The sequence below is a fragment of the Piliocolobus tephrosceles genome, chromosome 17 (genome assembly GCF_002776525.5).
Source record: "Piliocolobus tephrosceles isolate RC106 chromosome 17, ASM277652v3, whole genome shotgun sequence".
In the NCBI taxonomy this organism is placed as follows: Eukaryota; Metazoa; Chordata; class Mammalia; order Primates; family Cercopithecidae; genus Piliocolobus; species Piliocolobus tephrosceles.
The window spans coordinates 43,377,662-43,391,267 of record NC_045450.1 but is presented as its reverse complement, the minus strand read 5'-3'; the positions used below and the strand labels follow the sequence as shown (position 1 = coordinate 43,391,267).

General features: G+C 51.2%; 1 protein-coding gene across 1 annotated transcript in view; it reads left to right on the top strand.

Moving 5' to 3' along the window:
- Window positions 1–11,058, top strand: part of SLC38A7 (solute carrier family 38 member 7) — a 27,874-nt gene extending 16,816 nt beyond the window's left edge. Inside the window, exons 9-12 of the mRNA XM_026456884.1 lie at window positions 992–1,139; window positions 1,985–2,184; window positions 3,097–3,151; window positions 9,973–11,058. Coding sequence (XP_026312669.1) covers window positions 992–1,139; window positions 1,985–2,184; window positions 3,097–3,151; window positions 9,973–10,075 — 506 coding nt within the window. The 3' untranslated portion in view covers window positions 10,076–11,058. The remainder of the gene's footprint in view (window positions 1–991; window positions 1,140–1,984; window positions 2,185–3,096; window positions 3,152–9,972) is intronic.
- Window positions 11,059–13,606: the final 2,548 nt, after the last annotated feature.

Genomic DNA, 13,606 nt, shown 5'->3' with positions numbered 1-13,606 from the left:
AAAAAAAAAAAAAGGCCAGGTGTGGTGGCTCATGCCTGTAATCTCAGCACTTTGGGAGGCTGAGGCAGGTGAATCACAAGGTCAGGAGTTCAAGGCCAGCCTGATTTATATGGTGAAACCCCATCTCTACTAAAAATACAAAAATTAGCCAGGCGTGGTGGCGAGTGCCTGTAGTCCCAGCTACTTGGGAGGCTGAAGCAGGAGAATTGTTTGAACCTGGGAGGCAGAGGTTGCAGTGAGCCGAGATCGCACCACTGCTCTCCAGCCTGGGCCACAAAGGAAGACTGTTTCAAAAAAAAAAAGAAGGCTGGGGGTGGTGGCTCACACTTTGGGAGGGTGAGGTAGGAGGATTGCTTGAGCCCAGGAGTTCGAGACCAGACTGGGCAACATAGCACAACCCCATCTCTACAAAAAAAGTAACTGGATGTGGTGGCATCTGCCTGTAGTCCTAGCTACTTGGGAGGCTCAGGTGGGAGAATCACTTGAGCCGAGGAGGTCAAGGCTGCAGTGAGCCATGATCACACTACTGCACTCTAGTCTGGGTAACAGAGCAAGATTGTGTCTCAAAAAAGAAAAGAAAAATAGGTCAGGGTGATGTGAGAGAGTACCTGGGGTGGGGGTCATTGTATCATGGTAGCTGGACTGGCAGGAAGCATTCTCTGAGGAAGGACATCTAAACTGAAACCCGAATGATGAGGAGATGGCATCTGAAGGTCTGCCAGACAGAACAGTCAGTGCTGAGGCGCTGAGGTGGGAATGTGCTGGGCAAGTTTAGGCTCAGAAAGCTGGGGGCTGGAGGGCTTCCAGTGATGGGGGATATGAGAAGTCAGGGAGGCAAACATCCGAACAGAGCCCCATCTCCCACTCTGAGCCTCCGCCTAAGTGTCCAGAGCTGCTACAGCAGCCTCCCAGCTGATGTCCCTAGGAGGAGTGCACAGTCCACCCCACTACCCTCCCACAGTTGCCCTGACCCAGCTGTTCCGGCCCCCAGGCATCTGTGGCTTCCTGACCTTTGGAGCTGCTGTGGATCCTGACGTGCTCCTGTCCTACCCCTCGGAGGACATGGCTGTGGCCGTTGCCCGAGCCTTCATCATCCTGAGCGTGCTCACCTCCTACCCTATCCTGCACTTCTGTGGGCGGTGAGCCCCCTTCCACTCCCCAGGGCCCCTCCGAGCCCCTGTGAGCCCTTCCAGCATGGTCCTTTGGCCTTGTGTGGACCCCATCCTGTAGAAGGAGAAACCGAAGCCTGTAGAAAAGGGTCCGTGCCTAGGATGGGTCCCTACGTATCCCAAGACAGGTCTCAGAAGCGTCCTTTGTCCTAGGGTCACCAGAACATTCCATGAGTCCTGTAAGAATATCCAGGGCATGGCACGGTGGCTCGTGTCTCTAATCCCAGCACTTTTGGAGGCTGAGGCAGAAGGATCACTTGAGCCCAGGAGTTCAAGACCACCTGGGCAACCTAGTGAGATCCCATCTCTACACAAAATAAAAGAAATAGCCAGGTGTGGTTGCATGCACCTGTGGTCCCAGCTACTCAGCCACTTGGGAGGCTGAGGCAGAAGGATGGCTGGAGCCCAGGAGTTCAAGGCTGCAGTGAGCCAAGATTGCACCACTGCACTCCAGCCTGGGTGAGAGAGCCAGACCCTGTCTCAAAAAAAAAAAACAAAAGAATCTCTATCTAGATCCTTTCCCGAGCTTTCACGTGGACACCCTGCCCTTTGCATACCCCAGACAGTTCCTTTTAAGGAAAAAACAATATCAGTTTCCATGTGATGTAAAGCAAAGTGCTAAGCTCTCCACATTCACCATCTCTAGTCCCTGTGGTAAACAGAGTGCTGGTGGCCCATTTTACAGAAGAGGAAACTGAGGCTCAGGAATGGGGCTTTCCCCGCCATCTACCCAATTAGGAGTCTGGCTCCTGTGAGCTAGAGGTGGGAGGCTGCTAGCGGCAGGAGCACCTCTAAGCCCCTCTCCATGTGGGCAGGGCGGTGGTGGAAGGCCTGTGGCTGCGCTACCAGGGGGTGCCAGTGGAGGAGGACGTGGGGCGGGAGCGGCGGCGGCGAGTGCTGCAGACGCTGGTCTGGTTCCTGCTCACCCTGCTGCTGGCGCTCTTCATCCCTGACATCGGCAAGGTGATCTCAGTCATTGGAGGCCTGGCCGCCTGCTTCATCTTCGTCTTCCCAGGTGCGGACCCCTGGCGCCCCATCTCACAGCCCCACAGCACAGACTCCCAGGGCCTCCCTAGCCTCAGCTCCCTACTTAATCCAAACATGCAGGAGAGAGTAACCACCATCACTGACTAATCACCCGCCTCACCTCTGTGATAGCCCCTGTCCAAGCATTATCTCCTGGAAAGAAGGTGTAGTTGTGATCTCCAGTTTACCTGGAAAGAAGGTGTAGTTGTGATCTCCAGTTTACTGATGGCACGTGGGGCTCAGAAAGGGTCACAGACTTGCCTAGAGCTTAACAAATTCGACTAGTAACAAACCTTTTCCATCCCACACTGTCTGGGTTCAGAGTCTGTTCTCTTAACCATTCATTCAGGTCTGCTGCTCCCTGACTGAGGGATCTATCTGGCTAGTTCAGCCCATTACAGCCCAGAGGGCAGTAGGGTCTGGGGGTGGCACCCTGACACAGACATCAGAGGACCTGGGTTCCAGACACAGATCTACCACCAGCTCCCTGGAGAAGTGTCCTGTTGGCCCAGCCATGAGTTCTACCCTTACCCAACTTGTCTTTATCCAGGAAGCCACCCTCAAGCCCCAGCTACTTTGCTTGGAGCAGGGGAGCCAGATCTGCTCAGAAGTGTACTGGGAAGACCCCTGGGGTTGGGCCACCACTGAGTCACCATTGAGTGCTGTCCCTTTAGCTCTGAGTCTAGCACGCTGCCCAGGGGTCTTATCAGATGCTGGCCTGTCATGGGAGAGCAGAGGCCAGACGTCCCCAGGTGGATGTGGCATGGGGGCAGAGATGGAATTTCTAGAAGAGTAAACATGGGCCTTTCTCCATCCAGCACTGCTTCTTGGGAAAGGGGGTGCTAGGAGGGAGGGAGCCCTCTCCCCTCACGAATGCTCAGGGCCACTTCTTCTCTTCTAGGTCTGTGCCTCATTCAAGCCAAACTCTCCGAGATGGAAGAGGTCAAACCAGCCAGGTAAAGCAGGGCCCAGTCCTTGATCCTCTCAGGGAGGCACTGGATTGGAACGTGGCTTTGTGGGGGCCTTAAAACAGATAGGAGTCAGAAGCTTGTGTACTTAGAAATCATGGATTTTTGTTTTGTTATGTTTTTGAATCAGAGTCTCGCCCTATCGCCCAGGCTGGAGTACAGTGGCGCATTCTCGGCTCACTGCAAGCTCCGCCTCCCAGGTTCATGCCATTCTCCTGCCTCAGCCTCCCGAGTAGCTGGGACTACAGATGCCTGCCACCACACCCAGCTAATTTTTGTATTTTTAGTAGAGACAAGATTTCACCATGTTGGCCAGCCTGGTCTCGAACTCCTGACCTTAGGTGATCCTCCTTCCTTGGCCTCCCAAAGTGCTGGCATTACAGGCGTGAGCCACCACACCCAGCTGGGGTTTTTTTTTGTTGTTTTTTTTTTTTTTTTTTGAGACGGAGTTTCGCTCTGTCGCCCAGGCTGGAGTGCAGTGGCCGGATCTCAGCTCACTGCAAGCTCCGCCTCCCGGGTTTACGCCATTCTCCTGCCTCAGCCTCCGGAGTAGCTGGGACTACAGGCGCCCGCCACCTCGCCCGGCTAGTTTTTGGATTTTTTAGTAGAGACGGGGTTTCACCGGGTTAGCCAGGATGGTCTCGATTTCCTGACCTCGTGATCCGCCCGTCTCGGCCTCCCAAAGTGCTGGGATTACAGGCTTGAGCCACCGCGCCCGGCCTTTTGTTGTTTTTTAATACTTTTAAAAATTCGTAGTGTGCTAGTTGTTAACAATTTAAACATTAATAAAGGGCTTAATAGAAAAAGATGGAAGTCCCTCTTCCCCCACAACCCACTCGCCCCCACATCCCTTCTCCCGAGATAGCTCCATGTTACCAGTACGGTCTTTGTCCTTCTCAACCACTTGTATACATGTGTACGTGTCTGTGTACACATAGCTATGCAGATGTATACACAGTTGCAGGGCATTTGTTTTGTTTTATGAAAAATGATTTCAGCGGGGTGCAATGGCTCACACCTGTAATCCCAACACTCTGGGAGGCCAAGGCAGGTGGATCACCTGAGGTCAGGAGTTCGAGACCAGGCTGGCCAATATGGTGAAACCGCGTCTCTACTAAAAATACAAAAAAATTACCTGGGCATAGTGGCGGCCACCTGTAATCCCAGCTACTCAGGAGGCTGAGGCAGGAGAATCTCTTGAACCTGAGAGGAGGAGGTTGCAGTGAACCGAGATCGCACCATTGCACTCTAGCCTGCTGACAAAGTGAAACTCTATCTCAAAAAAACAAAATAATTTCAGGTTCAGGTTTCGCTTTCCTGTTCCAGTCCCTTTGTTCCAGTTTCTAGTCAGATCTCCACCCCTTACGGTCCCATACCACGTTCAAACAGGTTTTCTTAAAGCTCTTATCCCACCTTTCTCAGCCTATACCCCCACTGCCTCAGACCCAGACCCCGCCTCCCCAGCTCCTCTAATGATCCCCTGCTCTTCAGCAGGACCTGGCTCCTGGGCTCCTCTCAGCCTTTTCTGGCTATCAGCTTTTTCCAGCCTCCTCTTCCATATCCCTGCACTGACCAATGCCAGTCCACACCAGTCGGCATTTTCTAGACTCAAAATTAGTATTGTATAGACAGCAGTTAATTCTCTTACCTTCCCAATTGCTTTCTTTTTTTCCCTCTTATCTAGGGGGTGAGCTCAGGGATCCACCCCAGCCCCAGTCTAGTAGTGGAACAGTAGTTACTGATTGAAGTAACTGACAAGCTTGTGTTTTTTGTTGTTGTTTTTTGTTTGTTTGTTTTGGAGTTGGAGTTTTGCTCTTTTCGCCCAGGGTGGAGTACAGTGGTGCGATCTTGGGTCACCAACCTCCTCCTCCTAGGTTCAAGTGATTTTCCTGCCTCGGCCTCCTGAGTAGCTGAGATTACAGGCACGCACCACCACACCCAGCTAATTTTGTAATTTTATTTTTACTTTTATTTATTTTTAAGACGGAGTCTCACTCTGTCGTCCAGGCTGGAATGCAGTGGCGTGATCTTGGCTCACTGCAACCTCCACCTCCCGGGTTCAAGTGTTTCTCCTTCCTCAGCCTCCCAAGTACCTGGAACTACAGGCACACGCCACCACGCCCAACTAATTTTTTTTGTATTTTTAGTAGACACGGGATTTCACCATATTGGTCAGCCGGTCTTGAACACCTGACCTCATGATCTGCCTGCCTTGGGCTCCCAAAGTGCTGGGATTACAGGTGTGAGCCACTGTGCCCAGCTTAATTTTGTATTTTTAGTAGAGATGGGGTTTCACCATGTTGGCCAGGCTGGTCTTGAACTCCTGACCTCAGGTGATCCACCTGCCTCAGCCTCCCAAAGTGCTGGGATTACAGGCTTGAGCCACCACACCTGGCCACTGACATTCGTTTTTACCATCAAAAATATTTAAAGGCCTTAGGAGGAGTATTGCCCCCCGAAATCATTTGAAGACAGATCTCAGGTCCCATTTGTTTATTTTGTTCAGGTAGTTTTTTTAAAACCTCTGGACAGCGCGAAGGCCAGAAAAAAAAAAAAAGATGTTTTGATCTTCAGAGGCCATATGCAAAAACAAGGACTGAGCTCCCCCTCAACACTGTTTTTCTTTATGACACAGGCTGTCACTATGTTGCCTAGGCTGACCTTGCACTCCTAAATTCAAGTGTTCCTCCTGCCTCAGCCTCCTAAAGTGCTGGGATTACAAGCCTGAGCCACGGCATCTGGTCTGCCGCTTGCTTTTTTTCACTTAACTGCATCAGCATAGGAAGATCTGCTGCTTAAAATTTTTATTTATTTATTTTAAGAAAGATTGAATGAAGAAGTCTTGGAAGACAAAAAAATTAAAAATTTTAAAAAATTGTTGTCCCAACCCTGTGGCTCACACCTGTAATCCCAGAATTTTGGGAGGCCGAGGCGGGTGGATCACTTGAAGTCAGGAGTTCAAAACCAGCCTGACCGGCCGGGCGCGGTGGCTCAAGCCTGTAATCCCAGCACTTTGGGAGGCCGAGACGGGCGGATCACGAGGTCAGGAGATCAAGACCATCCTGGCTAACACGGTGAAACCCCGTCTCTACTAAAAATACAAAAAAAAAAACTAGCCGGGCGAGGTGGCGGGCGCCTGTAGTCCCAGCTACTCCGGAGGCTGAGGCAGGAGAATGGCGTAAACCCGGGAGGCGGAGCTTGCAGTGAGCTGAGATTCGGCCACAGCACTCCAGCCCGGGCGACAGAGCAAGACTCCGTCTCAAAAAAAAAAAAAAAAAAAAAAAAAAACAAAACCAGCCTGACCAACATGGGGAAACCACGTGTCTACTAAAATTACAAAATTAGCCATGTGTGGTGGTGCATGCCTGTAATCCCTGCTACTTGGGAGGTTGAGGCAGGAGAATCGCTTGAACCTGGAAGGCGGAGGTTGCAGTGAGCTGAGATCATGCCATTGCACTCCGGCCTAGGCAACAAGAGTGAAACTCCATCTCAAAAAAAAAAAAAATTTTTTTAGAGACAGGGTCTTGCTCTGTCACCCAGGCTAGAGTGCAGTGGTGCAGTCATAGCTCACTGCATCCTCAACCCCTGGGCTCAAGTGATCCTTCCACCTCAGCCTTCCAAGTAGCTGCGACTACAGGCATGCATCACTACACCCAGCTACTTATTTTATTTTTTGTAGAGGCAGCGTTTGTTTTGTTTTTGAGATAGAGTCTTGCTTTGTTGCTCAGGCTGGAGTGCTAGAGTATAGTGGCATGATCTCGGTTCACTACAACCTCTGTCTCCTGGGCTCAAGCAATTCTCCTGCCTCAGCCTCCTGGGTAGCTGGGATTACAGGCGCCCATCACCACGCCCAGCTAATTTTTTATATTTTTAGTAGAGATGGGGTTTCACCATGTTGGCCAGGCTAGTCTCGAACTTCTGACCTCAAGTGATCCACCCGCCTCAGCCTCCCAAAGTGCTGGGATTACAGGCTGAGCCACAGAGCCCAGCCAAGACAGTGTGTTACTTTGTTACCCAGGCTGGTCTTGAACTCCTTGGCTTCATGAGATCACCTGCATCGGCCTCCCAAAGTGCTGAAATTACAGGTGTGAGCCACCACACCTGGCCATGCTTTTTCCTTTTTTAAACGGCTGTAGAATGTTCTCTTGTATGAAACTGTCCTGAATGTGATACTCTTATACTTCTTGGTATATATGTTCAAGGATTTGGGTAGATCAATTCTTAGATGGAAACTGTGAGATCATAAACCACGTTCATTTTACTTTGGCACATGGGTTCATATTATCCTCCAAAAAGGCAGTGCTAGTTAGAGTCCCAGCAGCAGTGAATGGGAGTCCCCGTTTCCTCACACCCCTGCCTGCACTGGATAGTACAGCCTTTCTAAGTTTGCTAGACAGAGGGACAAAAAATGTGTTTTCATATACACATTTCCCTGAATAGTAGAAAGCTTGAGAATAGGTGCATGCTTTTAAAAAACTTGTTACATAAAAGGGCCAGGCATGGTGGCTCACGCCTGTAATCTCAACGGGCAGGTCACATGAGGTCAGGAGTTCGAGACCAGCCTGGCCAACCTGGAGAAACCCCGTCTCTACTAAAAATACAAAAATTAGCCAGGCATGGTGGCACATGCCTATAATCCCAGCTACTTGGGAGGCTGAGGCAGGAGAATTGCTCGAACCCAGGAGTTAGATGTTGCAGTGAGCCGAGATTGCACCACTGCACTCCAGCCTGGGTGACAGAGCGAGACTCCGTCTCAACAACAACAAAAACTTACTACATAACAATACTTGTTCATTGTAAAAAACTTTGTTCATTGTAAAAATGCAAACATGTCGGCTGGGCGCAGTAGCTCATGCCTGTAATCCCAGCACTTTGGGAGGCCAAGATGGGCCGATCACCTGAGGTCAGGAGTTCGAGACTAGCCTAACCAGTATGGTGAAACCCCATCTCTACTAAAAATACAAAATTAGCTGGACATGGTAGCACATGCCTGTAATCCCAGTGACTTGGGAGACTGAGACAGGAGAATTTCTTGAACCCAGGAGGTGGAGGTTTCAGTGAGCCGAGATCACGCCATTGCATTCCAGCCTGGGCAACAAGAGGGAAACTCCATCCCCCCCAAAAAAATACAAACATGTCTAAAGAAGAAAAAAAATCGGCCGGGAACAGTGGCTCACGCCTGTAATCCCAGCACTTTGGGAGGCCAAGACAGGCAGATCACCTGAGGTTAGGAGTTCGAGACCAGCCTGGCCAACATGGCAAAACCCTGTCTCTACTAAAAATACAAAAATTACCTGGGTGTGGTGGCGGATGCCTGTAGTCCCAGCTCGGGAGGCTGAGGCAGGAGAATTGCTTGGACCCCAGAGGCGGAGGTTGCAGTAAGTGGAGATCGCGCCACTGCACTCCAGCCTGGGTGACAGAGCAAAACTCCATCTCAAAAAAAAAAGAAAAGAAAAAAAATCACCTTTTTTTTTTTTTAAGGTGGAGTTTCACTCGTTGCCCAGGCTGGAGTGCGGTGGTGCAATCTCTGCTCACTGCAACAACCTCCACCTCCCAGGTTCGAGTGATTCTTCTGCCTCAGCCTCCTAAGTAGCTGGGATTACAGGCGCCCACCACCACACCCAGCTAATTTTTCTTCTTCTTTTTTTTGTTTGAGATGGAGTCTCACTCTGTCGCCCAGGCTGGAGTGCAATGGCAAGATCTCAGCTCACTACAACCTCCGCCTCCCAGGTTCAAGCAATTCTCCTGCCTTAGCCTCCCGAGTAGCTGGGATTACGGGCATGTGCCACCACACCCAGCTAATTTTTTGGGTTTGTTGTTGTTGTTGTTGTTGTTGTTTTGAGATGGAATCTCGCTCTGTGACCCAGGCTGGAGTGCAGTGGCACGATCTCGGCTCACCGCAACCTCCACCTCCTGGGATCAAGCGATTCTTGTGCCTCAGCATCCAGGGTACCTGGGACTACAGGTGTGCGCCACCATGCCTGGCTAATTTTTGTATTTTTGGTAGAGACAGGGTTTCACCATATTGGCTAGGCTGGTCTCAAACTCCTGACCTCAGGTGATCCACCCACCTTGGCCTCCCAAAGTTCTGGGATTACAGGCGTGAGCCACCACAGCCGGCCATTTTTTGTATTTTTTTTTAAGTAGAAACAGGGTTTTACCACGTTGGCCAGGCTGGTCTCAAACTCCTGACCTCAGGTGACCGATCCACCTGCCTCAGCCTCCCAAAGTGCTGGGATTGTAGACATGAGCCACCGTACCCGGCCTAATTTTTCTATTTTTAGTAGAGATGGGGTTTTGCCATCTTGCCCGGGCTGGTCTGGAACTCCTGACCTCATTGGAGAAGGGTGATCTGCCCACCTTGGCCTCCCAAAGTGCTGGAATTACAGGCGTGAGCCACCGCACCTGGCCGGAAATCACCCTTTATTTCAATTCCGTTTTATCCCTGTTGCTGTTATTGGTACATACATTTGCAGATGTCTGCTTTTTGTTTCCTTTTTTAATGAAATAGACCACATTCCATGTGACCTGCTTTTTTCTGAACATCTTTCCATCAGGATGCCTACATTCGAATCCTGGCATGATGTGACCAATCAGTTACTCCCATTAGATCTTGGTCTTCTTACCTATGGACTAGGGACAATACACCTGGCCCCTCACTACCTTCGTATTGAAGTCTTTGAGAAATAGGAAATGTTCTACCAACACGAGAAGTGGGATAATTACAGTAATTAACAGTTATATATATTGAAGTCTGCAGTCACAGGATGGGATGACTGATCAGACCTCTCTCACCCTCTGTTCTACAGCTGGTGGGTGCTGGTCAGCTACGGAGTCCTCTTGGTCACCCTGGGAGCCTTCATCTTCGGCCAGACCACAGCCAATGCCATCTTTGTGGATCTCCTGGCATAACCACTGCCTCCCAGGGAACACAAGGCCTTTGCCATTGGTCGCAGGAACCCATCTCTTAGAGCTATGGGGCCATTGTTAGTCCACGGTCATTCCAACGGGTGGGATGACATCCGGACATCCTCTTCCAGGGACTGGGGCAAACTCAGGCCCCACACCTCTGGACAGCTCAAACCCGGTCCTCTTCCTGCTCCCCAGTGCTGGCAGTGCTGTGGATGTTGGCAGGAAGTCTCACATCGTAGAGGAACCTTCCTCCTCTCCCAGTTCTCAACTTCTCCATGCCTGGAATCCATGGGTGAAGAGAGTCGGTAGATCTCATAAGAAAGAATCCAGTCTGACTTCCTGACTTCCCTCTGGAGAATGACTGTGGACAGAGGGCTACCATGCTCCACAGAGCACCCTATCCTGAGTAGGGGCTGTGCTCATTACCCCAGGCCAGTGGTAGCTTCCTCAGGAGCCTGGTCATTTCCAAAGGTAGCACTGAAGTCATACAAATGCATAGTCAGGTAGATTCAGGCCTTGCCCACACCTTCCTGGGCAACCCCCACCATGAACCTGTCAGCCTCTTTCCCATAGCTAACGGACATTTCCCAGGCCTTGAGGGGCCCAGTTGTGTCTCTTTCACCAAACCTGATGGTCCAGGCTGGGCATCTCTCCTCCTCCATCCCCAACATCACCAGGTCTATTGTTTACAAACGGTGCCAGCCCGGCTCTGAAGCCAACGGCCGCCCCGTGCCATGGTGCTGTGAGTATTCCTCTGTTAGCTTTCCCCATAAGGTTGGGGGATGTCTGCTTTTCTCTCTGAGATGGGCCCCTCTTTTCAGAGGCCCCAGGGTGGGTGATGGAGAAGGCTGGGAACATTTAAGACCCTCTGTGTCTAATTACCTAGAGACAAAAAAAAAAAAAAATAGGCAGGGCCAGGCCCGGTGGCTCACGCCTGTAATCCCAGCACTTTGGGAGGCCAAGGCGGGCAGATGACTTGAGGTCAGGAGTTCGAGACCAGCCCGACCAACATGGCAAAACCCCGTCTCTAATAAAAATACAAAAAATTAGCCAGGCATGGTGGCGGGCACCTGTAATCCCAGCTACTACTACACTCAAACCCAGGAGGCAGAGATTGCAGTGAGCTGAGATCGTGCCATTGCACTCCAGCTTGGGCAACAAGAGTGGAACTTCGTCTCAAAAAAACAAAAACAAAAAGGCAGCTGGGTTGTCACTGATGGGCAGCATTTGAGCCTGCCACACTGGCCTGGAAGTTTCCCTTCCAGTCTGGATTTTGTCTGCTCCTTCCCCCTCACCCCGTCACCTCTTCACCTCCCATCACATTTCACCGTATAGCTCAGTCTCTCCCACGCACATAATTGGGGGCAGAGGGGGGCTCTCTTATCAGCCTCTTCAGCAACACATGTCCATCAGGCCTGGCCTGAGTGGCCAGCCACATTGATGTCACATTGGAATTGTTACCCCAGGCAGGGTGAAGAGATAGGCTCTCTCCCCACCTCCCACCCCCCTCCCCACTATATTCTTGTTTTGACCACCTCAGCCCCTCAGCTACCCCCTCTCACTTTGGCCAATCCCAGGCACCAATTAGGCTTCCTCCTCCACCTGGAGCCCCTAGCATTTCCTTGGCCCCTCTTCCCCAAAACCTCTGTACAGGGTATGAGAGGGACCCGCTGCCCAGCCACCCACCACTCAGGGCAGCCCGATCTAAGAAGCAGAAGCTGGTTGGAGGCTGGCCGGGCTTCTGTCCAGTCTCCAGATGGATAAACTGCCTTTTCCCACATCCCCTCTTGGTGCCTGATCTTCTCTGCCCCCGGGGCCAGACCCACGGTACTGTTTTCTGTCAGTCTCCGGCACAGCACCAAGCTCTGCCAGCACCAGTCCCTGACAGGGCTAGGAGGACAGCCTGGTCAGCAGGGCTGCAGTCCCCCAGTGCCGTGTTTCGGGGGTTGAGGGATGTAAGTGGAGTCATTGCACAGAGACAGACCAGTCAGGAGAAGGAGCTGGAATCTGGCCTCTTGGCCTAACCTCAGGAGCCCCCTCCCATCCTCTCCCCACTCTCCCTGTCGGGGTACTTCACTGTTTATTTTCTACTCGTGTATACTCGGGAAAGGGCAGATGGTTAATAAAAGGGATTTGTGCTGCTGAGCTGTGTCCCCTGTGTCTGGTTCTGGGGACAGCTTCCGTGCCACTGCCAGGAGGAAGAAGAGCTGGGGTAGGAGGTGTAGATGGCATGTCACTGTCTCTGACCCCTGTCTCCGGGATGGCACCACCATGCTCCCTCTACCAAGCAGGGACCTGCAAGTGGCTCTTGCCACCCCTGCTTTCTTCCACATTCTACCTGTCCTTCTCCAATGACTTAGGAATGTATCGCAGTCTCCAGTCCTGCGACCTCTGCCTTCACTCAAGCCTTCACTGTGTCTTTCCTGTGCCTTTGTGGTCTCAGACTCTCTCGCTGACTTCAGATCTTGGCAAGAGCTTCAAACTCCTGAGTATCCACCCCCATCTTTTCAGAGGCCTGTGTTGAGCAGGTCCCAGCTGTCTTGATTTTGGAGCCACCAGTCACCATGCTCAGTGCTGGCAAGAAAACCAGCAAAGGTGGTCTGGGTGTGGTGGCTCATGCCTATAATCCTAGCACTTTGGAAGAACAGGGTGGGCAGATCACCTGAGGTCAGAAGTTCAAGACCAGTCTGGCCAACATGGTGAAACCCTGTCTCTACTAAAAATACAAAAAATAGCTGGACATGGTGGCGCATGCCTGTAATCCCAGCTACTTGGGAGACTGAGACAGGAGAATTGTTTGAGCCCAGGAGGTAGAGGTTGCGGTGAGCCAAGATTGTGCCATTGCACTCCAGCCTGGACAACAAGAGTGAAACTCTGTCTCCAAAAAAAAAAAAAAAAACCAGCAAAACAGACTCCAGCACTGCTCTCAGCCTAGTTGTGGGAAGACTGATGCTAAGCAAGCAGTGACACAAATATACACTTCCAAACCGTGATAAGTGCCAAGGAGCGAAAATACAGTGTGTTAGTCTGGGGTCTTGAAGTTGTCTGGGGAGTCGAGGAAGACTTCCTGGAGGAAGTGATGTTTGAGCTGGCCTGTGACTGATGAGTAGGAATTAGTGAAGAGAGGTGGGGAAACTTTGCCAAGCAATGGAAACTGCATGTGCAAAGGCCTTGAGCTGGGAAGAATATGACTTCAGGAACTGAAAAGTGGCCAAGGTAGACAGACATTGACTGTGTGTTGGGAGGGTCTTAAATGACTCCTCCTTGCCTTTAGGGTCAAGTCTAACCAGCTCATCTCTCACCACACTTCCCCTCTCTGCTCCAGCCACACTCAAGTGAAGGTCAGGCTCCAACTCCTAGTAAAAGTGGGGGACTGACCTTGCAAGGAAGAAATACTTCAGAAGGGCTTGAAGGGTAGGTTGGCTTTGGGCTTTGGGCATTAGGCCTAACTAGGGGGCGAATAACTGGAGGTTGAGTTTCACCTTCTCTGAACAGAAGGAAGGAAAGGGTACATCTATGCCAAAGGCATAC